The following is a 25,546-nucleotide window of genomic DNA, read 5'->3' as shown; positions in this document are numbered from 1 at the left end:
TCCTACCAGAGTGAAAAAGGACCCTCTTAAGGTAAAACAAACTGGCTTTGAGCTCAAGTGCAGTAACAAATGCTTTAGAACAGAAGTAAGAATTCCTGCAATATCAGGAATCCTTGGAAATAGCTTCACTACACCTAACCGTGAGAATTGCTCACAACACATAAAAACTTTTCAAAACTTAAGAAATATTTTGTCAGACTCTGGAGAACTTTGGCAAACAAGGAAACAGCTTTTGCAGTAGCAGAGGAGGTTAGGAAATATCAGAGTACTGTTAAAACAACCTATGAGCAGCACAGAAACAAACAGATGGAGTTTCTTTAACCAATGCAGGCTGAAAACAGTGATAAATCCCACCAAATAAATAAATGCAGCACAAAAGTGTTAAATGTCACTGAAACAGTTAGATCAAACACAAAAAATATACTTATATCAGCTTTGTAGATCCAGATGGTTTTAGAAGCATTAACTGTACAAATAAACAATACTGATTACAAGTAGTTAGCAGAAACAGTTGTACCAATATTATAAAAGTAGAACTTACCAAGAAGCTTTGACTTGAAGGTACAAAGTCAACCCAATCAAATACACCAGCAATATAAGTGTACAGAGAGCAGCTATACAGACAGGCCAGCTGTCGTTTTGGTAGATGGCATGGGTCTTCACACACTTCACATAGAAATAATAACGTTTAGGGAAAATAAAGACAAAGTAACGGAACAATGCCAAGTTAGTAGGGGATTATTTGACTCCAGGCAGTCAAATAGGAGAAGTATTCTGCTGTATGTTAGAAATTCTTTATTTAAACAAGAAAACAGCTTCATTAAATTATTGCTTATGACAGGCAATTATACATTTATATAAATGACAACAAACCATATTGACATAATCTTAGTTGCAAGCATTATGCATCACTTATAATTAACCTAATCACTGTCAGTCAAACATTACATAGCTCATTCAGACCCTGCCTTCTTTTAAACCTCATTCCTCCCCTGTACGTATTGTTCCCACAGTTCACTTTTTCTTGTATAATTTGTTCCCACCATTTTCTAAAGATCCCACTTCCAGTTGTTTTATTTCTGTTACTATAGTCACTACTTCTGCAGTTGGTTTAGACTTTGATTTCCATTTTCCAGTAATTGTTTTTTTTGACAGCCATCATAATTAGACTCAGCAAGATCTTACTATATCTAGGCAATTTCGATTCTGGATCATAGCTGACAAAAATCATTTCCCTAGATACACCAATTTGCTCATCCAGTATCTCTGATAGAGTAGTCTGCAGGGAATCCTTAAAGTCTGCCAAGTCATTGTCATATATGCTCCCAATTACCTCTTTCTTCCCCATCTCACCTTCAACATTTGCTGTCTACCTGAGGAAAAGTTCTCTGGAGTCTACTTGGGGTATTAAAAATGCCTATGTAAACATTTTCAAGCAAATATCCTTAATCTTTGAAATTTTGTTGCATATTTGGGAGACATACATATACCCCCCATTGTTTCTCTGTGAATTGCTTAGACAGTCTTTCTTTCCAGTCCTTTCTAACCTCCTCTGATTGATTCTTGTAGTTATCATTCAATATTTATATGCTCTACTAATTATTCCTTTCTTAACAGCAGCTTCTGTTGTAGAGTCTACTAAAACTCTACTAGTTTTGGTCTTTCATTTACCCCCCCCCCCACACTTCTTTCTCTTTGCCTATACTCTGATATCAATCTTTGGTAGGGAAGGCAATCTCTAACCTGCAGTCCAAATAAGCTCTTGGCATCTTCCCATTCTATTACCTTTTCCTCTCTAAATATTTTCTCCCAATACCTTGGTTCCTTTGCCAGTTTCCTCCAATAAATTCCATCCTCCTCTTACCTATTGTCTGTAGCCCTAATTGCAGAAATCCTATCAGCAGAGTCTCCTTTCTCCATTCCCATGTTGGCTTAATTCTTGGAATACTTTCTGCTACTTTATGAATATAGAATAAATAACCACTGTAAAAAAGGAAGACACATAGTAACATACATATAAAACTTCTTAACAAATTTAATGGCGATTAAGCGGTTTTGACCTTAAGCAGGTCTTCTTCAGAATAGAAACAATAATCAGACACTGTTGTTTAAATACCAAAAACACAATTGTCAAACCAATAAAAACACCATGCCAATTATCTCAATTAATCAGACAAAACTTCTTAAAACAACAATTTCTCATTCTTGACAAACGAAAAAAAATTAATAATGCACGAAATAAAAAATATACAAAATATATTTGTTTCATTTATTCATATTGTTGGATAGTAGTTTACTTTTCAGTTTATGTATTTAACGTACTAAATTTGTTAAAATGTTTTATATGTGTGTCACTATGTGCCCTTTTTTACAGTGGTTATTTATTCTATTTTATTTTATTTATTTTACCACTGCTGTAGAGACTTTATAGTTTGTTGTTTTTTATTAACTTTATGAATATAATATTCTGTATGATTATTGTTATTCTCCTTAAAGATATATATCCAAAATCCCAGTCTCCCCATATTTCTTGAGCTTCCCCCCTGTTTCATCATCATCCCTTTCCAATTTGAATGATAGTTCTAGGGTTGTACTATGTAGAGGAGACTTAACAGTGTAGCGCTGAATTACCCCCTTCAAATTGGGTAATCCCAATCTGCCCTGTTCTACTGGAAGAATCAGCTTATCCCACTTGACTCTTGCCATATTCCCCTCCCAGATAAAGGTCTTCAGCTCTTTATTAATTGCTATCCACAACTTCTCCTCTGGTTGATAAAAATATGCCTGACCTGTGTATAAGATTAATGGGTATGTTAGAAATTCTTGGGTATAAAATACAACTGGTACAACCAAACTGTGTAAATTCTGATAGCAGCTATAAGTAGAGAAAAATGACTGAGTCAGCACCACTATTTGTATGTGGTGTTCTTTTCTGTGTGGTTGAGATGGTGTGGAGTGGTAGAATGCAACAGAGATGATTTTACTGGAGGGCATGGATGATAAAGAGACATAGTGTGCGATGTGGCATTCAGTCCCAATGGGGTTTTGAGAAAGCAGATGCACTGTGTTGGAGAAGAACTACTAACAGGAAGGCACGTAGACAAACAAGTTATAAAAGGCTGACAGTAGACATAGGTGTAACCTCGCCAAGTCATTCTGTGCTGCAGCTCATGTAATGTGGGGTGACTTTTGCTCTAGCAATACCTGACATTCGTCAGCCTGCGTAGCTAGCCAGGCTAACTACCGTGTGATACAAAAGCAGCTTTGAGTGACTGTCCATGTTATTTCTAGAATAACAGGGTTTCCAGCATACCCAAGGGATGTCTACAAAACCAGCACCGGCTTCGAGAGCTTCACCTTCAGAATAACCACTTATCATCTGCTGCGATCAACAAGGAGACGTTCAGGTAAGACTTGTGTCATTAAGCTACAGATGGTCATAGTGAATTTGAGAATTATTCCGAAAATTAATTCTGCCTTATTCAGAGATGAGGAACAGATAAGACACACTTCCTGAAAAGGTATCACCACATCTGATTCTTTAACCTTCTAAGCCATGCAGGTGAGGTCTGAATGGGTGGAAATATAAGCCTAAAAAGAAGTGATGTTCTTTACTGCAGATCCTAGCAGTACTGTTTATTATATTCATTTTCTCTTTCAGGTTGAACCAGTATTGATGGATGATACACAGTGTGATAGGACTTCTTGAAACACCATAAGGCCCCCTAGTTCAGGGGTTAGCAGACCATATCTATTGGAGTTATTGCCACATGCCCCTCTCCCAGTATGAACCACTAAGTACTGTATGCCCCTCTCCCAGTATGAACCAACTAAGTACTGTATGATGCTGCAATGTAGATATGAGAACACCAGTGTCTACACTGACCATTTTCTCATCTTTCACGTCTTTCTTCTGTGCCTCACTCTGTAACCCCCCAGGTAACAATGGTGGTGGACAGAAGACCTCCCTTTCTCAAGGTGAGATGGACAGTATCCCCCAAGAAGTACAGCCCCTACTCCCTAACATATGTGCAGCAACATGAATCTGTTCCAGGGTACAATCTCAATAAACAAAACATTATTGAGTGCTGCAACATTCTGCTGTTTTATAGAGCCCTATGTCTAACCAAGAATTACCCACTTAAAATGTCAATTCACCCCTTCCCCTTTTTTTCTTCACTTTGATCCTGTTGTCTGTTGATCATCAGACCTCCCATGGCATATTGGCCCATTCATTCCCCATCACTGGAGCACTGGAAGGAGCCATCACTCACACTGTCATGAGGGGTGTTTCACCATTTTCTCTTCAGTTTCCCTCCATTCATATTGCATGCAAGCAGTGAAACACAGGGGATGGACATGCAGTAGGATGGTGGTGGAAGACATCTCAAGCAGTGAAACACAGGGGATGGACATGCAGTAGGATGGTGGTGGAAGACATCTCAAGCAGTGAAACACAGGGGATGGACATGCAGTAGGATGGTGGTGGAAGACATCTCAAGCAGTGAAACACAGGGGATGGACATGCAGTAGGATGGTGATGGAAGACATCTCAAGCAGTAAAACACAGGGGATGGGCATGCAGTAGGATGGTGATGGAAGACATCTCAAGCAGTGAAACACAGGGGATGGGCATGCAGTAGGATGGTGGTGGAAGACATCTCAAGCAGTGAAACACCGGGGATGGGCATGCAGTGGGATGGTGGTGGAAGACATCTCAAGCAGTGAAACACAGGGGGTGGACATGCAGTAGGATGGTGGTGGAAGACATCTCAAGCAGTGAAACACAGGGGATAGACATGCAGTAGGATGGTGGTGGAAGACATCTCAAGCAATGAAACACAGGGGATGGGCATACAGTAGAATGGTGGTGGAAGACATCTCAAGCAGTGAAACACAGGGGATGGGCATGCAGTAGGATGGTGGTGGAAGACATCTCAAGCAGTGAAACACAGGGGATGAGCATGCATAGGATGGTGGTGGAAGACATCTCAAGCAGTGAAACACAGGGGATGGGCATGCAGTAGGATGGTGGTGGAAGACATCTAAAGCAGTGAAACACAGGGGATGAGCATGCAGTAGGATGGTGGTTGAAGACATCTCAAGCAGTGAAACACAGGGGATGGGCATGCAGTAGGATGGTGGTGGAAGACATCTCAAGCAGTGAAACACGGGCTGGGCATGCAGTAGGATGGTGGTGGAAGACATCTCAAGCAGTGAAACACAGGATGGGCATGCAGTAGGATGGTGGAAGACATCTCAAGCAGTGAAACACAGGGGGTGGGCATGCAGTGGGATGTTGGTGGAAGACATCTCAAGCAGTGAAACACAGGGGATGGACATGCAGTAGGATGGTGGTGGAAGACATCTCAAGCAATGAAACAGAGGATGGGCATGCAGTAGGATGGTGGTGGAAGACATCTCAAGCAGTGAAACACAGGGGATGGGCATGCAGTAGGATGGTGGTGGAAGACATCTCTAGCAGTGAACGTACCATCATGGAACTCATAAACAAAGACATTGGTAACCTCCAAGCTCTGAATCCCACCCAATTTGGGTTTGTGAAAGGCAGATCATGCCTTCTAAACCTGATCAACTTCTTTGAGGCAGTCACCAAAGCCATAGATGAGGGTAAGGTGGTTCACACAGCCTATCTTGACCTCGCCAAGGCTTTCAACACCATCCCCATTCTGGAATTATAGCTAAACTCACTAAACTAGGTATAAATCCCTATGTCACAAGATGGGTTGCCAGCTGGCTCACTGACAGAACCCTCACTGTAAAAGTTGCAGACTCCAAATCTGACCTCAAAGTAGTGACAAGTGGAGTACCACTGGGTTCCATCCTGGGACCTCTCCTGTTTGGTATCTACTTCATTGAAGTACAGGCTAACACAGAAGGCCTCTGGCTAATGAAGTTCGCAGATGACTGCAAACTAGGAGCCATAGTCAAGTCCCCAAATGATGTGGACATCCTACAGAAGGGCCTCACTGAGACAGATGCCTGGTGTCAGAGCCATGGCTTCAAGCTCAATGCTAAAAAGTGCAGTGTCATCCCCTTTGATAAAAACTCTGTACCCATGAACTACCACATAGGCAGCAATCTACTTAACACCGAATATGTGATGAGACCTTGGGACCCAGGTGAACAGTAGTCTCTCCTTTGATAGTCACATTGCCACAGTAGTCAGGAAGTCCTTCTACGTGGCACACCTCATCATAAAAGGGTTCTCATCCAGGAAAAAAGAGGTCATTGTTCCCCTCTACTCGACACTCATTAAACCCATTATAGAGTACAATGCCCCTTTTGTAATGTACCTCACAAGACATCTGCAGCAGCTGGAAAGGCCACAGAAGTACCTCACAAAGCGGATTACTGACCTCAAGCAAATGCCCTACACTGACCACCTAAAAAAACTCCAGTTTACTCCATAGCATATCGCCTACTCCGAGGTGATCTCTGCCTAACATATAAAGCTATGTCAAACTCAGAGCTGTTGGACATGCTACACCTAAAGAAATCTCAATCCCTCTGAGCTACATGCTCTAGGGACGTAAACCTTGTCACCACAATAAACAGGACATGCTGGAGGGATAGATTCCTGTCCCAGAGACCTCCCATACTCAGGAACAGGCTACCCATCTATGTCAAGCAAAGTTCTTCATTAGCATTCTTCATGAAAAATCTTGATGAGTGAATGGGAAATAGGAAATACACCCCGGGGATCACTTCTGTGTCTCTGCTCAACAGTGGCACAGGAAAATAACTTTCTTGGGTGGCATAAGCCAGGGAATCTTTTTGGCTAGGCTTACATAGGTCCTTGGGCCAATAGCCTAGTACCTACCTATGAACCTATGAAACACAGGGGATGAGCATGCAGTAGGATGCAAAGGCATGAGAACCTAGCGTACCCATGAGTGTGCACAACCCCTCCCTCCAAAGGACAGGTGAGCAGGTCACACCCGTTCACCCTTCCCCCTCCCTGCCTGGGTCCTCCAGTGGCTGGGCTGCTTGCTGAAATCTGGTTTCCTAGAATGCAGTCAAGAACCTGTCCCTTGTGCCATAGAGCCAGGCTAGTTGCACCCTTCTCAGAATTAAAACAGACATAGTAAATATATCTGCTCATTAGGTGTAAATACACATTAAGCCTATCAAACATTTCCTAGTTCACCCTGGACAGTATGTTGCCTGTTGTCCCATATGTGTTACAAATGACAGCCTGCCTTAAGAAAGCAATAATGGCTGGCTTAAGGAAGTGCAACATTTGTATAAAAAGGTGTTATAATAGCCCCTCCAAGTGGCAAGTCTGCAGATCCCAAGCCAATACTTTCTTAGTTTGGACACCAAACAACACTCTTGGAGGGGCCATAACAAAACACTTCCAATTAAGTAAACTAGAAAAGTCTCTCCACCAGCTGTTTCTACAGAAATAAGAATGGCATTGCTTACTGTGACACCAATAACAATGCCCATTGCTTGGTAGGACACCAATAAGAATGGTATTGCTTACTGGGACACCAGTAAGAATGGTCATTGTGTAGTGGGACACCAATAAGAATGTCATTGCTTACTGGGACACCAATAAGAATGGCCATTGCTTACTGGAACACCAGTAAGAATGGCACTGCTTCTAGGACACCAATAAGAATGGCATTGCTTACTGGGACACCAATAAGAATGGCATTGCTTACTGAGACACCAATAAGAATGGCATTGCTTACTGAGACACCAATAAGAATGGCCATTACTTGGTGGGACACCAATAAGAATGACACTGCTTACTGGGACACCAATAAAAATGGCCATTTCTTACTGGGATACCAGTAAGAATGACACTGCTTACTGGGACACCAATAAGAATGGCCATTGCTTACTGGGACACAATTAAGAATGAAACTGCTTACTGGGACACCAATAAGAATGGCCATTGCTTACTGGGACACCCACTCTAAGTTCATGTTCCGGCATTCTTTGGCTCCATCCATCACTGGGTTATAGTGGATGCAGGAGATGATCAAACTTATATTTGAATGCAGAGGTTGAGGCATAATGAAACAAATTATTTTGCAACTGATATAATGAAACAAATTATTTTGCAACTGATATAATGAAACAAATTATTTTGCAATGATTTTTGACTGGGTCACACTGGAGGCAGTAACTGTCTGGAATCATGCCTGGAGACTCAGAATGAAGAGGCATAATGAAACACCTTACTTATGTTGTGATTGAGATCTCATGTTTCTTTATATAATTTTTATGCTCAGGTATACTAAGGTACAATATTTATGCCATGAGATCAGACATGTCCCCTGTGACCACACATGGTCATTGAAGTTGCACATTTATACCATATAGCTAGACAAGTGCTGTGAGCCCATTCCCCAAGATGTATCCAAAGTCAAGTCCTGCACACACACAAAATCATCACTGTGACATCAGACTCAGCCAACTGGTATTGAGGTTAGTTTAAGATGAAATATCCCAGTTCTGTTATCTCGCACAGTCGACATTTGACAAATGGCACTTCAATGTACTCATTATAAGCAGGACATTTCTAGACACACTAAACTTTTTTTCATTCTCTCTTGTTACAGTAAGCTGAAAGGTTTAGAATATTTGGATTTATCCAACAACCAACTTGAGGAAATTCCAGCTAGCTTACCACCCAATATTATTATTCTGCACTTGGGCAAAAACCAGATCGCGTCCATCCAGCCAAATGCCCTCAGCAGAATCCGGAGCTTGGAGTACCTGCTGCTTCAGAACAACCAGCTGACAGCTCAGATGATCCACAATAAAGCATTTGATGGACTGCGCAAGCTACATACCCTGCATTTGTACGGCAACCAGCTGGAGAAGGTCCCCAGCGGTCTTCCTCGACGAATTCAGTCCCTTATGATACTCTACAACCACATTGCTAACATCTCTATGAATGATTTTTCCAACACATACTACTTGACAGAGCTTAACATGAGCTATAATCGCCTGTATAATGCCAAAATCCACCGACTAGCATTCCGAAAGCTCAGAAAACTGAAAATGCTGGATATTTCTGGAAATTTCCTTACCTTTATTCCTAACGGTCTTCCTACTAGTTTGGAAGTTCTGAGACTGCAAAAAAATCAGATTAACTCTTTATCACCTGAGGATTTGCTTAACCTTTCTGCACTGAAGGAGCTCTACCTGACGCACAACCGATTAAGGGGGAGTAGCATTATGCCAGGGTCATGGCAAGGTGTTTCCAATCTCCAGTTAAGTGTAAGGGTACAGTTTTTCTGCTTCCTTGTTCCAATAACCCACACAGTGTCAGTGCCAAGGAGTGCTTGTAGTAAGAACTAGGGCTTCAGCCATTTTCCCACTGATTTGATCAGCCCAGTAACTTTTGTTTGGGAAATGAGATGCAAATGTCCAATGTTTCTCGCAGGATTTTCAGTTAGGGAGTGTGACTGAAAAGATCCAGGTGCAACTGTTGTGTTCAGTGCTGTCTGTGAATAGACCTTACGTACAAGTTCATTGTAACAATGGGTATCCACAAGTTGTCTTCACGAGATCTGTCAGTATCTCGCAAACTACCCCAAAGAGATCCAGTTACAAATTAAGAAATGCATGTTTTATTTTTGGTTCTTCAGACACTGACTGAACCTCACCATGACTGGATTACTAGTTATGATCTCTAGCTCACTGTTCCAGACTCTGGAGTTTGATTCTGACCTCTGGTCACTCACTGTCTGACTGTGCAGAGTTGCATGTTCTCCCCATGTCTTTGTGGATTTCTCCAATTTCCATGGTTTCTTTTCCTATCTTAAATATGTTAATTCTTCTAGACAGGAGTTTGTTCCTTTCTTTGTATGGTCTTCTTATGCCAAGGGGTCCACCAGGGTGGCTTGTTTTTCCAGCTAGACCTGAGTTTAAATCTGTCAGGTACTGCCGTTGATATGCAGTTGTTTAAGTGGCTGTACAGGGTATTCATGTATACTTCTGCACAGACTTGCATGTCTTTGGGGGTAGGAGAGATTTAAAATTACCTATGCTATTATTTAATAGAAGGTAATTTGCCTTGGAAAAATTCATTAGGATTTTAGGGCTTGATGGGGGTTCTACCATTACATTTATTTCAAAGGAGACTGATTTATAGGTTCATAGATTAGTACTGAGACATTTTAAGCATAACCAATTACCTTATGTGAGAATCAAACCCTGCACCTTGTGTTTGTAAGGAAAATCTTAACCATTATGCCAACCTCCCAATATTACCAATGAAGACATTATGCTGGGGGAGGTTGTGCAGTGCTCCCCATGGTGGTGCTGCGGTAGCGTTGTCGCCTCACAATAAGACGTCCTGTTCGATTCTCAGCTAGAGTCTTCTGTGTGGAGACATGCATGAATGGGCGTACCTTCGTTGAAAGTTGTGCGTCAGGGCCGACAACTCGGCACGTAAAAATCTACTACCAATCATTAGCGGACCGGAGTTCCGCTGTGGCGACCCCTAACCGGGAAAAGCCGAAAGACACAAAAACAACATATCAAGGATATTTGAGTCCCACTAGGGGGAGGGGTAGTTAAAATCACCCATGAATAGTGTATTGGGCTGAATGGTAAGTGATTCTAGTAACTTCAGGTACATGGAGTGGTTTTCATGGTTCATGATTGGGGGCCTGTAGCTAGCGATGATATGGTGGGAGATTTTGGCTCTGGTCAGCTGGACATAGAGTAGCTCAAGTGAGTTAGCCTGCATGGCCAGTCTTGAGGTGTGATTGTTTTTTATGTAAATGGAAACACCCCTTCCTTTCATTTTTCCTTTTCAGAGGGTGGTCTGAATATGTGATAGGCATTGTAGCCTTGCACTGCTGGGGTGCTTTCTGCAGCCTTAAACCACATCTCTGTAATGGCACAGACATAAACATTCTCCAAGGTATGGAGAGCTTCCAGGGAGTGCAGTTTAATGCTCCTAGCATTGAGCAGTAGTGCCTTCAGCTGGGCATTAGAAGAATTTGTTATGTTGGCAGGTCTGTTGGTTTGGCACTGCCTAAAAAAGGCACTATGGGGGTGACTAATGCCTTGGTCAGTTTTTGAAAGCCTATTGGCAACAGGTGCAGACCATCTCTGGAAAGCAGCACGGTCATGTTGTCTCAGGCTGACAAATACTGGATCCCCTTGGAATGACAGCAGTAGCTAAGTGAATTAGTTAAGTCAATCATTTTCTGTTTGTATTGTGGTATCATTCTTGGCGAGGGTAGAATGCTGTTGACTGTGAAGCTCATACCTGCCTGTGACACATATTCAGAGAGGTCCATCATGTCTCTCTTAATATAGTCCAGGGAGATATGCCTGAGATCATTTACACCCATGTGGACTATGACTGAGCCACCTGTGGTTGAGTGACCTGAGTGCCTGCATGGTCTGGTGAATCCTGGCCCCTGACAGGCAACTGACTGTAAGCCTTTCTTTATCCAGCCTGATGAGGGGGCATGCATGTGTCTTATGATTGAGTCTCCTATGACCAAGATGTTTGAATGTGTGGTGTTTCACTTTAGGCGCTTGCTTGTAGAGACACTGTGATGTGTATTTGTATGTGTAGTGGCTAGTGTTGACTTGGCTTTGTTTGCATATGGCTTCTGAGGCAGCGTACGGGAGGCCTCTGAGGTTTTGGTAAGTTCTTTGTGAGTACCTCCACACATTTGGTTTTATGTGTCAAGACCTTATTTAGTGAGCAAAATGATGTGCGTGTGCTGACAACCTGTTTAAAATTTGATTTGTCAGTATATGAGAGTTGTGTGTCAATTTTCATAGTGTAACTACATCTCTCACATTCTGCGTTTGTTTAAAGATTAAGTGACTGCCGGTATACATGAGGCAATTGTTACATTGTCTGAGGATGCCCATGTCCACCACTCCGGCCACAGAGATAGCAAGGCAGTGCCTATCCATGGTTTGTTTTTTTACATTGAGTTTAACCAGGGAGAAGAGCGGGGAGATTTAACTGGACTGGGATGTGATGGCACACGGACAAAGAATGGATGGTATACTTACTCTGAACAGCAGCTATCCAACAAGGCAATGCTGCGTGTGCACAACTCAATATTCCCATTCCGTCCTATAGTGTTCCTGTCGAAGTCAATGTTCGAAGTTTCACTACTTCGAACAAGTGGACTCGGTGAAGTGGAGTTCAAAGTAGTGAAACTTCGAACAAATTGACGGAACCCATATATATATATATATATATATATATATATATATATATACATATACACACACGCGCACGTGCAAACACACACACACACACACACACACACACACACACACACACACACACGTACACACAATCTGCTGGCAGTTGGTGCAGAGGGTTAAGCCTGTGAGCTGTAGTTCTGTGGTGCAGGGTTTGGGTCTCTCAGCCCTCATTTGCCTACTGTGTGACCTTGTATAAGTCACTTAATCAGACATTGCTGCTGGGTCATGCCTAAAAAGGAACCGTGGCCCTATTTGGGTATTATTTATTATTATTACTGTTTTTATTTTGGAGTCTCAGCAAATTAGTATGTAATCTTATAAGGCAGCGCAGTGGTACAGTGGTTAGCATTGTCACCTCAAAGCAAGAGGTTCTCTGGTTCAATTCTCAGCTGGGGTGCCTTCTGAATAGACTCTGCATGTCTTCCCTGTGTTTGCATGGGTTTGCTCCAGTTTCCTCCCACAGTCCAAAGACATGCATCTGGAGCATTTCTCCCCAGGCCTCTGCTGAAAATAGCCTCAGCCCTAGTCGGACTTTCCCAGTAAACAAATGTTAAATAAAATAAATATAGATGAAACTGCAAATAACATTTGAAAGGATGATTGATTTACTGTTATAAAAAAAAGTTGAGATTGTTTTTTTTATATTTCATGTACCAAATCTTGTTTGTTTTTTTTTAATAAAAAACAAAAGTTTTCCCTTAAGCACAATGAAAATGAAAAAAAACAATAAAATGGCTTAAATAACTAATTTATTTAAGTGAACTTTAATACTTTGGTTTAATAGGTCTTAATTTAATGAGACAACAAAATAAGCATTTAAGTAAAAATGGCCGTTTGCACTTCATTAATAGAATTATTAACAAAGTTGTTATGGTAGTTATAATGACCATGTAATGTTCTCCAAGATAAAAAGAGATACATTATAGGAATTAATCCTCAGAGTGCAAAATGGTCTTCAAATACTATGGCAAAGCACTAGCAGGACAGTACATTATTTATACCCACAAGGTGCATTCCTTAGTGAAACAAACATCCTTCTGTTAAAGAAGCCATTCCACCTTATCAGTATTTATCAGCAGGAAGGATTCATAGGTTCATAGGTTTGTACTAGGCTAATGGCCTTGGAGCCTTTACAAGCCTAGCCCATAGGATTGCCCTGGTATCATGCCACCCGACCTTAGTTTCCAGTGCCTCTGTTGAGTAGAGTCACTGGAGTGATCCTCGGTGTGAATTTTCTATTTCCCATCCACTCATCAAGATTTCTCCTGAAGAGGGGCAGTGAGGCACTCCACTTCACATGTATGGGAAGTCTATTCCATAGCACGGGCAGCCTCTGGGTTATGAACCTGTCCCTCCAGCTTGTTCTGTTGATTCTGGTAATGAGGTTGAGGTCTCTGGAGCGTGTGGTGTGGAGGGATTGCTATTTCTTTAGATGTAGCATTTCTAACAGAGCTGGGTCAGACATGACTTTGTAAGTCAAGCAGAAATCACCTGTAAGTAGGCGATATGAGACAGACAATAGTTGGAGTTTTGAGTCTGTCCATACAAACAAGGTTTAGCACTTGAAATATAAAAAACAATATATAACTGAAAACGTTAACCTTCCAGTTGTTATTCTGATGATCACTTTCCAAAAGGGCCTGGTTGCTGGCTAGTGGGGTGCACTAAAATGCTCCAAAATCCTTAAATTGTGTTTTCCTGTAGTCTCACCCATACATTTCTGGAAACTTCAAAAGCAATCTGGACAATAAACCACCCCCTGCAAATGACAACTGCCATTCTCCCATAAGGAAAACAATTTCTCATTATTTATTCCTCCATTCTTATTTCAGCTTAAAAGTGAATAATATCCTGAATAAACTCTTCAAATTTGTATACTATAGCTTTAACCTTTCATGTAACAAATTCTTCAGCTTTTCCTCTAGTAATAATACAGACCAGAACTTAGGTTATTAATGTACACATTTTGCCCTTAATTATGAATTAACCCTATCCAACAATCTATAATAATTCTTATATTCCTTTTCACTACCTTCTCAAAATAAAAATCTCTCTCTTTTTTTCTTCAACAGTCTGCTACCTAAAATGCACTCCTAGGGAGCTTTACTCCCTAGCGTGCTTATGTTCTAAGGATATTTTTTTGAAAAAAAATACCCCCCACCCCCCTCATTTAAGTAAAGCATGCTCCAAACGTTTTTTCAACTCTGCACAAAGATCAGGGAAATTTCCCCAGTGCCTGGCCATATTTCCTCCAGTCAGTATAAGAATCACCTTTGGTCTCTCCTGAAAAGAAGCCATGGGCCTAGTAAAACTAACCCAGTTAACAAAGGGTAAACAAATAAATAAATGCATTCTCCAAAATATTTTCTTCCAAAACCACAGTTCTCACTGACGGACAACTATGTATAGCACATGCAGAAACACTTTTACTTCATCTGTTGAAGTGCAAAGTATAAAATATTATAATTAATTCTCTACCAGTGGTCATAGTGGTTACACCTCTCCCCTCAGCAGCCGTCGAGGGTTTCTGAGTTTCATCAGCCGCCTTGATCATGTCTGAAGAGAGTGGTCTATGTTTTGGTGCAGAAGTCTTGTGCAGCTGTCTACTGCAAATACCTCATGTGTACAGTTATTTCTGTTATTTTATGTAACATTTCAGTCTGTCTCAACAAATTTATAATTTCTTCCCTGGTGCTCCAAATCAAGAGCATAACTGCAGTGAGGCTGCCATCCTGGCAGCCACTAGGGGTATTTTTTAAGCTGCATATTTTCCCCATGCATACCCAACATCACTTCAGGGTTGAACATACACTGGGAATAGTGCAGATTGTCACAACCTTCCAGGGTGACATAAAGTTTGTGATCATCCTGTCCCTGAGGAACACATACTTGTGTTTGTTCTCCAGTATCATCTGGGGAACTGTTAAGAAAGGATACAGTGCATAGCACACATCACTTCCCTTTTCCATAGGGAAGGATGAGAAAACATGCACTTCAGAGCACACATCCTTCCCCTCTTGTGCAGAGACAGATGAGCACTCATGCACTCCAGAACAAATCCCTCCCCTCTCATGCACAGACAGGTGAGCACACATGCACTCCAGAGTAAACATCCCTCTCTCATGCAGAGACAGGTGAGAACACACATGCACTCCAGAGCACACATGACTCCCCTCTCACACAGAGACAGGTAAGCACACATCCCTCACCTTTCACACAGACAGGTGAGCGCACACACACACTCCAGAGCACACATTCCTCCCCTCTCAGACAGACAGGTGAGCATACATCCCTCCTCTCTCACATAGAGACAGATGAGTACACATTCACTCCAGAGCACATATCCTTCCCCTCTCACACGGAGGCAGGTGAACACACATCCATCCCCTCTCACACCGAGACATGTGAGCACACATCCCTCCCCTCTCATACAGAGACAGGTGAGGACACATCCCTCCCCTCTCACACAGATAGAGATGGGCACACATCCCTCCCCTCTCACACAGACATATGAGCATACATCCCTCCCCTCTCAGAGACATATGAGCACACATTTCTCCCCTCATACAGAGACAGGTGAGGACACATCCCTCCCCTTTCACACAGATAGAGATGAGCACACATCCCTCCCCTCTCACACAGAGACATGTGAGCACACATCCCTCCCCTCTCACACAGAGGCAGGTGAACACACATCCATCCCCTCTCACACAGAGACATGTGAGCACACATCCCTCCCCTCTCATACAGAGACAGGTGAGCACACATCCCTCCCCACTCATACAGAGACAGGTGAGCACACATCCCTCCCCTCTCACACAGACATGTGGGCACACATCCCTCCCCTCTCATACAGAGACAGGTGAGGACACATCCCTCCCCTCACACAGAGACATATGAGCACACATCCCTCCCCTCTCACACAGAGACATATGAGCACACATCCCTCCCCTCTCATACAGAGACAGGTGAGGACACATCCCTCCCCTCTCACACAGATAGAGATGGGCACACATCCCTCCCCTCTCACACAGAGACATATGAGCACACATCCCTCCCCTCTCACACAGGGACATGTGAGCACACATCCCTCCCCTCTCACACAGAGACATATGAGCACACATCCCTCCCCTCTCATACAGAGACAGGTGAGGACACATCCCTCCCCTCTCATACAGAGACAGGTGAGGACACATCCCTCCCCTCTCACACAGAGACATATGAGCACACATCCCTCCCCTCTCATACAGAGACAGGTGAGGACACATCCCTCCCCTCTCACACAGATAGAGATGGGCACACATCCCTCCCCTCTCACACAGATAGAGATGGGCACACATCCCTCCCCTCTCACACAGATAGAGATAAGCAGGCGATGCCCTTTCATTTTTTCTCTCCCCATGTGGCTCCTTAAGCACATGTGCTGGTCTGGATCTAAGTCAGCACGTTATCCTTCTACTCTGCACAGCTGTCTGGATGTATATCAGGGTCCTATTCATAAACACTGGTGGGCATTGCAGCAGGGCTGCTACTTAGTATAGCTGTGAATCAAAGCACGTAGTGACTCATAAAGATTCTACACAAGTGGCTTAACCTATACAACAACAACTTTATACAATACAATGGTGCAGAGTCTGACAGCACAGTTTGTAGTGCTGCAACATATTAACACTGAAAAAAAATATGGCAGCAATGGAATTCCATATGGTAGAAGTAAACCTGCTACTTCAACAAGACATGTTCTGTCCAACAGAAATGCTGGAAAGCTTTCATTCATGGAAGCTTGAAGAGTAACATAGCCACTTATTACCATATGTCAGTAATGAGCTAGCTCTGCTGTCATCATTACCGTCTGTCAGTAATGAGTTCATTCTCCTGGCATCATTACCGTGTGTCAGTAATGAGTTCATTCTGCTGGCATCATTACCGTGTGTCAGTAATGAGTTCATTCTGCTGGCATCATTACCGTGTGTCAGTAATGAGCTCATTCCGCTGTCATCATTACCATATGTCAGTAATAAGCTCTTTATCCTGTCATCATTACCGTATGTCAGTAATGAGCAAGCCCTCCTGTCATCATTACCGTATGTCAGTAATGAGTGCGCTCTCCTGGCATCATTACCGTGTGTCAGTAATGAGCTCATTCCGCTGTCATCATTACCGTATGTCAGTAATAAGCTCTTTATCCTGTCATCATTACCGTATGTCAGTAATGAGCAAGCCCTCCTGTCATCATTACCGTATGTCAGTAATGAGTCGCTCTCCTGGCATCATTACCGTGTGTCAGTAATGAGCTCATTCCGCTGTCATCATTACCGTATGTCAGTAATAAGCTCGCTATCCTGTCATCATTACCGTATGTCAGTAATGAGCAAGCCCTCCTGTCATCATTACCGTATGTCAGTAATGAGTGCGCTCTCCTGGCATCATTACCGTGTGTCAGTAATGAGCTCATTCCGCTGTCATCATTACCGTATGTCAGTAATAAGCTCGCTATCCGGTCATCATTACCGTATGTCAGTAATGAGCAAGCCCTCCTGTCATCATTACCGTATGTCAGTAATGAGTGCGCTCTCCTGGCATCATTACCGTGTGTCAGTAATGAGCTCATTCCGCTGTCATCATTACCGTATGTCAGTAATGAGTGCGCTCTCCTGGCATCATTACCGTGTGTCAGTAATGAGCTAGTTGTCATTACTGTATGTCAGTAAGGAGCTCACTCTGCTGTCATTACTGTGTGTCAGTAATGAGTGCACTGTCCTGGCATCATTACCGTGTCTCAGTAATGAGTGCACTGTCCTGGCATCATTAATGTATGTCAGTAATGAGGTCGCCCAGCTCTCATAATTATCGTATGTCAGTAATGAGCTCACTCTGCTGTCATCATTACCGTATGTCAGTAATGAACTCGCTCTGCTGTCATCATTACTGTATGTCAGTAATGAACTCGCTCTGCTGGCAACATTACTGTATGTCAGTAATGAACTCGCTCTGCTGTCATCATTATCGTGTGTCAGTAATGAGTTCATTCTGCTGGCATCATTACTGTATGTCAGTAATGAACTCGCTCTGCTGTCATCATTACCGTGTGTCAGTAATGAGTTCATTCTGCTGGCATCATTACTGTATGTCAGTAATGAGCTCGCTCTGCTGTCATCATTACCGTGCATCAGTAATGAGCTCATTCTTCATTACCATATGCCAGTAATGAGCTCGCTCTGCTGTCATTACTACTGTATGTCAGTAATGAGCTTGCCCTGCTGTCATTACCGTATGTCGGTAATGAACTCACTCTGCTGTCATCATTATCATGTGTCAATAAAGAGCTTGCTCTGCTGTCATCATTACTGTATGTCAGTAATGAGCTCGCTCTGCTATCATCATTACCGTATGTCAGTAATGAGCTCGCTCTGCTGTCACCATTACCGCATGTCAGTAATGAGTTCATTCTGCTCTCATCATTACCGTGTGTCAGTAATGAGTTCATTCTCCTGGCATCATTACCGTATGTCAGTAATGAACTCGCTCTGCTGGCATCATTACTGTATGTCAGTAATGAACTCGCTCTGCTGTCATCATTACCGTGTGTCAGTACTGAGTTCATTCTGCTGTCATCATTACTGTATGTCAGTAATGAACTCACTCTGCTGTCATCATTACCGTGTGTCAGTAATGAGATCATTCTGCTATCATCATTACTGTATGTCAGTAATGAGCTTGCTCTGCTATCATCATTACCGTATGTCAGTAATGAGCTCGCTCTGCTGTCATCATTACTGTATGTCAGTAATGAGCTCGCTCTACTATCATCATTACCATATGTCAGTAATGAGCACGCTCTGCTGACATCATTACCATATTTCAGTAATGAGCTTGCTCTGCTGTCATCATTACTGTATGTCAGTAATGAACGCGTTCTACTGTCATCACTACCGTGTGTCAGTAATGAGCTCACTCTCCTGTCATCACTACCGTGTGTCAGTAATGAGTTCATTCTGCTGTCATCATTACCACATGTCAGTAATGAGCTCGCTCTGATGTCATCATTACAGTGTGTCAGTGATGAGCTTGCTCTGCTGTCATCAGTACCATGTGTCAGTAATGAGCTCATTCAGCTGTCATCAGTACCAAATGTCAGTAATGAGCAAGCCCTGCTGTCATCATTACTGTATGTCAGTAATGAGTGCGCTCTCCTGCCATCATTACTGTATGTCAGTAATGAGATCGCTCTGCTGTCATCATTACTGTATGTCAGTAATGAGCTCATTCAGCTGTCATCAGTACCAAATGTCAGTAATGAGCAAGCTCTGCTGTCATCATTACTGTATGTCAGTAATGAGCTCGCTCTGCTGTCATCATTACTGTATGTCAGTAATGAGCTCACTCTGCTCACAATGTGTCAGTAATGAGCTAATTCTGCTGTCATCATTACCACATCAGTAATGTGCACGCTTTGCTGTCATCATTACCATGTGTCAGTAATGAGCTCGCTCTGCTGTTATCATTACCACATGTCAGTAATGAGTTCGCTCTGCTGTTATCATTACTGTATGTCAGTAATGAGCTCGCTCTGCTGTCATCATTACCGCACGTCAGTAATAAGCTCGCTCTGCTGTTATCATTACTGTATGTCCGTAATGAGCTCGCTCTGCTGTCATCATTACCGCACGTCAGTAATAAGCTCGCTCTGCTGTTATCATTACTGTATGTCAGTAATGAACTCGCTCTGCTATCATCATTACTGTATGTCAGTAATGAGCTCGCTCTGTTGCCATCATTACCGCATGTCAATAATAAGCTCGTTCTGCTGTCATCATTCTATTGCATCAGTAATGAGCTCATTCTGCTGTCATCATTACTGTATGTCAGTAATGAGCAAGCCCTGCTGTCACCATTACCATATGTCAGTAATGAGCTCATTCTGCTGTCATCAGTACCAAATGTCAGTAATGAGCAAGCCCTGCTGTCATCACTACTGTATGTCAGTAGTAAGTGCTTTCTGCTGTCATAATTACCGTATGTCAGTAATGAACTCGTTCTGCTGTCATCATTACCGTGTGTCAGTAATGAGCTTGCCCTGCTGTCATCATTACTGTATGTCAGTAATGAGCTTGTTCTGCTGTTAATACTGTGTCAGTAATGAGCTCACTCTGCTGTCATCATTACTGTGTCAGTAATGAGATCGCTCTGCTGTCATCATTACTGTATGTCAGTAATGAGCTCACTCTGCTGTCATCATTACTGTGTCAGTAATGAGATCGCTCTGCTGTCATCATTACTGTATGTCAGTAATGAGCTCACTCTGCTGTCATCATTACTGTGTCAGTAATGAGATCGCTCTGCTGTCATCATTACTGTATGTCAGTAATGAGCTCACTCTGCTGTCATCATTACTGTGTCAGTAATGAGATCGCTCTGCTGTCATCATTACTGTATGTCAGTAATGAGCTCACTCTGCTGTCATCATTACTGTGTCAGTAATGAGATCGCTCTGCTGTCATCATTACTGTATGTCAGTAATGAGCTCACTCTGCTGTCATCATTACTGTGTCAGTAATGAGATCGCTCTGCTGTCATCATTACTGTATGTCAGTAATGAGCTCACTCTGCTATCATCACCATATGTCAGTAATGAGTTCGCTCTGCTGTCATCATTACTGTATGTCAGTAATGAACTTGCTCTGCTATCGTCATTACCATATGTCAGTAATGAGCATGCTCTGCTGACATTACCGTATTTCAGTAATGAGCTTGCTCTGTCATCATTACCATGTGTCGGTAATAAGCTCATTCTGCTGTCATCATTACCGTAAGTAAGTAATGAGCTCACTCCGCTGTCATCATTACTGTGTGTCAGTAATGAGCTCATTCTGATGTCCTTATTCCCGTATGTCAGTAATGAGCTTGCTCTCCTGTCATCATTACCATATGTCAGTAATGAGCTCGCTCTGCTTTCATCATTACCGTGTGTCAGTAATGAGCTCGCTCTGTTGTCATCATTACTGTATGTCAGTAATGAGTTAGTTCTGCTGTTATCATTACTGTATGTCAGTAATGAGCTCGCTCTGCTGTCATCATTACCGTATGTCAGTAATGAGCTCGCTCTGCTGTCATTATTATTGTATGTCAGTAATGAGCTTGCTCTGCTGTCATCATTACCGTATGTTAGTAATGAGCTTGCTCTGCTGTCATCATTACCGTGTGTCAGTAATGAGCTTGCTCTGCTGTCATCATTACCGTGTGTCAGTAATGAGCTTGCTCTGCTGTCATCATTACCATATGTTAGTAATGAGCAAGCCCTTCTGTCATCATTACCATGTGTCAGTAATGAGCTCGCTCTGCTGTCATCATTACCGTGTGTCAGTAAAGAGCTAGTCGTCATTACTGTATGTTAGTAATGAGCTCGCTCTGCTGTCATCATTACCGTGTGTCAGTAATGAGCTCGCTCTGCTGTCATCATTACCGTGTGTCAGTAAAGAGCTAGTCATCATTACTGTATGTCAGTAATAAGCTCACTCTGCTTTCATCATTACTGTATGTCAGTAATGAGCTCGCTCTGCTATCATCATTACCACATGTCAGTAATAAGCTCGCTCTGCTTTCATCATTACCGTGTGTCAGTAATGAGCTCGCTCGTTGTCATCATTACTGTATGTCAGTAATGAGCTCGCTCTGCTATCATCATTACCACATGTCAGTAATAAGCTCGCTCTGCTTTCATCATTACCGTGTGTCAGTAATGAGCTCGCTCGTTGTCATCATTACTGTATGTCAGTAATGAGCTTGCTCTGCTGTCATCATTACCGTATGTCAGTAATGAGCTTGCTCTGCTGTCATCATTACCATATGTTAGTAATGAGCAAGCCCTTCTGTCATCATTACCATGTGTCAGTAATGAGCTCGCTCTGCTGTCATCATTACCGTATGTCAGTAATGAGCTTGCTCTGCTGTCATCATTACCATATGTTAGTAATGAGCAAGCCCTTCTGTCATCATTACCATGTGTCAGTAATGAGCTCGCTCTGCTGTCATCATTACCGTGTGTCAGTAAAGAGCTAGTCGTCATTACTGTATGTCAGTAATGAGCTTGCTCTGCTGTCATCATTACCGTGTGTCAGTAATGAGCTCGCTCTGTTGTCATCATTACTGTATGTCAGTAATGAGCTCGTTCTGCTGCACCATGAGTAGTCAAACCCCTTTCCAATATCTGTAATCTCTTGGCCTTACTACAGGCACTGGCCACAGTAATTCAAGTTTTCATTTACAATACCTGTATCCAAAACTTCCTCCCTGAATAATCTTCAGGATTTCTGACTCATTAGATCTATTACCTAACTATGCCTTCTAACAAAAGTATTTGAGAAAATTCTGTACTCCCAAAATACAGAAGATATTAATAAACATGGCCTTCTTAATAAATCACAGTGCTGCTTCTGGTCAGGCCATTATAATATAACAGCACTCTATCATGTTAACAACAGCACTTACTGAAATGACAAAAAACAGTAACCTAAAAGGGATATTTCAGTTTGGATCACTAAATACTTTTAATTTAAGTTAATGTTGTTACCTACACTAAAGCTGAAGATATAGTGAAACTACTGGCTGATAAATTTAGCTCCAACTTTACTCCTCTCTCCCCTCCATCTGTCCCTTCAGATATACCTGAAACCTAGATGCCTCCAGCTATCACATATGGCCAAGTCCTAAAAGGGCCATCAAAAGCTAGAAATACTGCACCGATGGATCCTAACAAAATCCCTGGATGCATTTTAAATAACATGAAGCACAATTTAGCCACACCCCTAGCAACACTGTTTAGTCTCAGACTCCATACAGGTTTCGTAACAAGCAAATGGATAACAGCTACAGTCATTCCCTTGCATAAGGGAGGACCATCCATAGACCCAGGCAATTAGACCTGTAAGTCTGATCTGGAAATACTTATCATGGAACTATTCAATCAGGATGTAGAGAACCTCCAAACACATCTAAAAAGTCTCCAAAGCGATGGATGAAGGCAAATGTTACACACCACATACCTCAGTCCAAACACATCTAGGGTCGCCACCTCTTGCGATGCTGATAACCGGACCAAAGCCACACCGTCTGCACTACCCTTGACTCTGCCTAGGCACAACCCATCTCCTAACTTGGGTCCAAGTGTAAAGTGTAGTGGGTCCAAAAACAAAACAGTGTAAGAAACTTCTCTGTGTGGAAGATTTTCAGTCCATATATTTCTAGTTAATCACTGTATAGGTACAGTTAGTAAATCTTTTAGCCTGTTATTATCCATGTCTTGGTTGTTTTGAGACTTCAGGGATACCACGGAGATTACTTGTTTTTTGTTGGTACTTTGGTTTCTGAGACCAAGGTTTTTGTTCCATCAAAGGATCCCTGAATTGGTGTGGGATTCCAGCATTTTAAGACATGGATAAAAAATTTACTAACTGTATAAATAAACGTAGGAAAGTGGGAATCCGCAATAAACTTGTAAATCCAAAAACAATGATGAATCACGGAAAAACGGAGATTCAAGCATCACTTAGCACAATTTATTAAGTATATAAAACAAAACACGAACAATGGACATGAACACTATTACACTAAACACCCAGCGTTTTCATCTCCTTAATACAGACTTCATCAGATGACCAGTGCAATTAAAACTACAGGGTTTATATACTTGAACTCATCAATTAACATACCTTAATTTTATTAGTTATTACCAAATTAGGACATGTGAACCAAATTCCATTTTCAAATAAACAGTAGAATGTCATTATAAAACCACCATTTAAAATAAAAGCGTATAGGTAGGTAAAAGGTAGGTACATATACATGTGGCCACTGTGCACACTGTACCCACATTTTAAATACAGATACATTTTATTTAGAAAGTAGAAACAGATGGATTTTTAGCAACAATTATTACAATTGTGAATCCAAAGGAATAGTGTATTTGGCTACCTGCTCTGTTTGTAAATCCTTCTATATAGGTAAAACGGAAAGAAAATTAAAAAGAAGGCTATACGAACACACCTGTGATGTAAGAACAGAAAAGGACACAAATGCCTTGTATAAACATGCTAGAGAATGTGTAGCAGCCAGATTTTTATTTTTTGTATTAGAACAGATTCAAAATGATATTAGGGGGGGTCCTTGGGAAGAAAAAATTGAGTGCAGGGAACTATGGTGGCAAGTGACCCTGGAAGCTTATAACCCCCCGGCTTAAATGATTTTGTTTCGATCACATCTTTATTAAAATTAAGAGCAGCCAAACTTTAAAGGTCACAACTGTTTTAATTTTTAATTTTTATTTGTAATGTTCCAAAACCTCTTTATATTTTCATTTTTATATGTTTATATTTTTAAATTTCCACTAGAGGGCATTACTTAAATCAATACAACAGAAATAGGTGCAGGTCCTTCATACCATGAGTTTGTGTTTTTCATTCATTTTTTCACTATTTATTGATATTAATATTACTGTTTTTATCTACTCATTTAAACTTAATATTACAATAAAATGTTTTAGCATAAATCAAACTTATTGGTAGTAATTTTAGCTGTTATTTCTGTTTTTATTAAGGTCTTAGGAACTGTTAAATACGCTTTTATTTTAAATGGTGGTTTTATAATGACATTCTACTGTTTATTTGAAAACAGAATTTGGTTCACATGTCCTAATTTGGTATTAACTAATAAAATTAAGGTATGTTAATTGATGAGTTCAAGTATATAAACCCTGTAGTTTTAATTGCACTGGTCATCTGATGAAGTCTGTATTAAGGAGACGAAAACGCTGGGTGTTTAGTGTAATAGCGTTCATGTCCATTGTTCGTGTTTTGTTTTATATACTTAATAAATTGTGCTAAGTGATGCTTGAATCTGTTTTTCCGTGATTCCTCATTGTTTTTGGATTTACTAACTGTACCTATACAGTGATTAACTAGAAATATGGACTGAAAATCTTCCACACAGAGAAGTTTCTTGCACTGTTTTGTTTTTGAACCCACTACACTTTAATGGGTTGTTTTGAGACTTCAGGGATACCACGGAGATTACTTGTTTTTTGTATTCTATTATTGTCCCAGCTCTGACACCCTATACAGATGGTATTATTCTAGTATTGCCCCAAATGTATGATACCCTATACAGTCGGTAGTATCTATTATTGCCTCAGCTCTGTGACAACCTGTACAGATGGTATTATTCTATTATTGCCCTAGATGTATGATACCCTATACAGTTGGTATTATCTATTATTGCTCCAGCTCTATGACATCCTAAACAGATGGTATTATTCTAT

The 25,546-nt window shown here is 41.6% G+C and overlaps 1 protein-coding gene across 1 annotated transcript in view; it reads left to right on the top strand.

The window, feature by feature from the left end:
• Positions 1–25,546, top strand: part of PODNL1 (podocan like 1) — a 906,607-nt gene that overhangs the window by 591,729 nt on the left and 289,332 nt on the right. The window contains exons 7-8 of the mRNA XM_044057733.1: positions 3,292–3,407; positions 8,598–9,238. Of these exons, the coding sequence (XP_043913668.1) occupies positions 3,292–3,407; positions 8,598–9,238 (757 nt within the window). The remainder of the gene's footprint in view (positions 1–3,291; positions 3,408–8,597; positions 9,239–25,546) is intronic.

The sequence above is a fragment of the Protopterus annectens genome, chromosome 15.part0 (genome assembly GCF_019279795.1).
Source record: "Protopterus annectens isolate FY-2018-M chromosome 15.part0, PAN1.0, whole genome shotgun sequence".
NCBI classification, from domain to species: Eukaryota; Metazoa; Chordata; order Ceratodontiformes; family Protopteridae; genus Protopterus; species Protopterus annectens.
The sequence above is the reverse complement of the archived record's forward strand: the minus strand, read 5'-3'. Positions and strand labels throughout refer to the sequence as shown.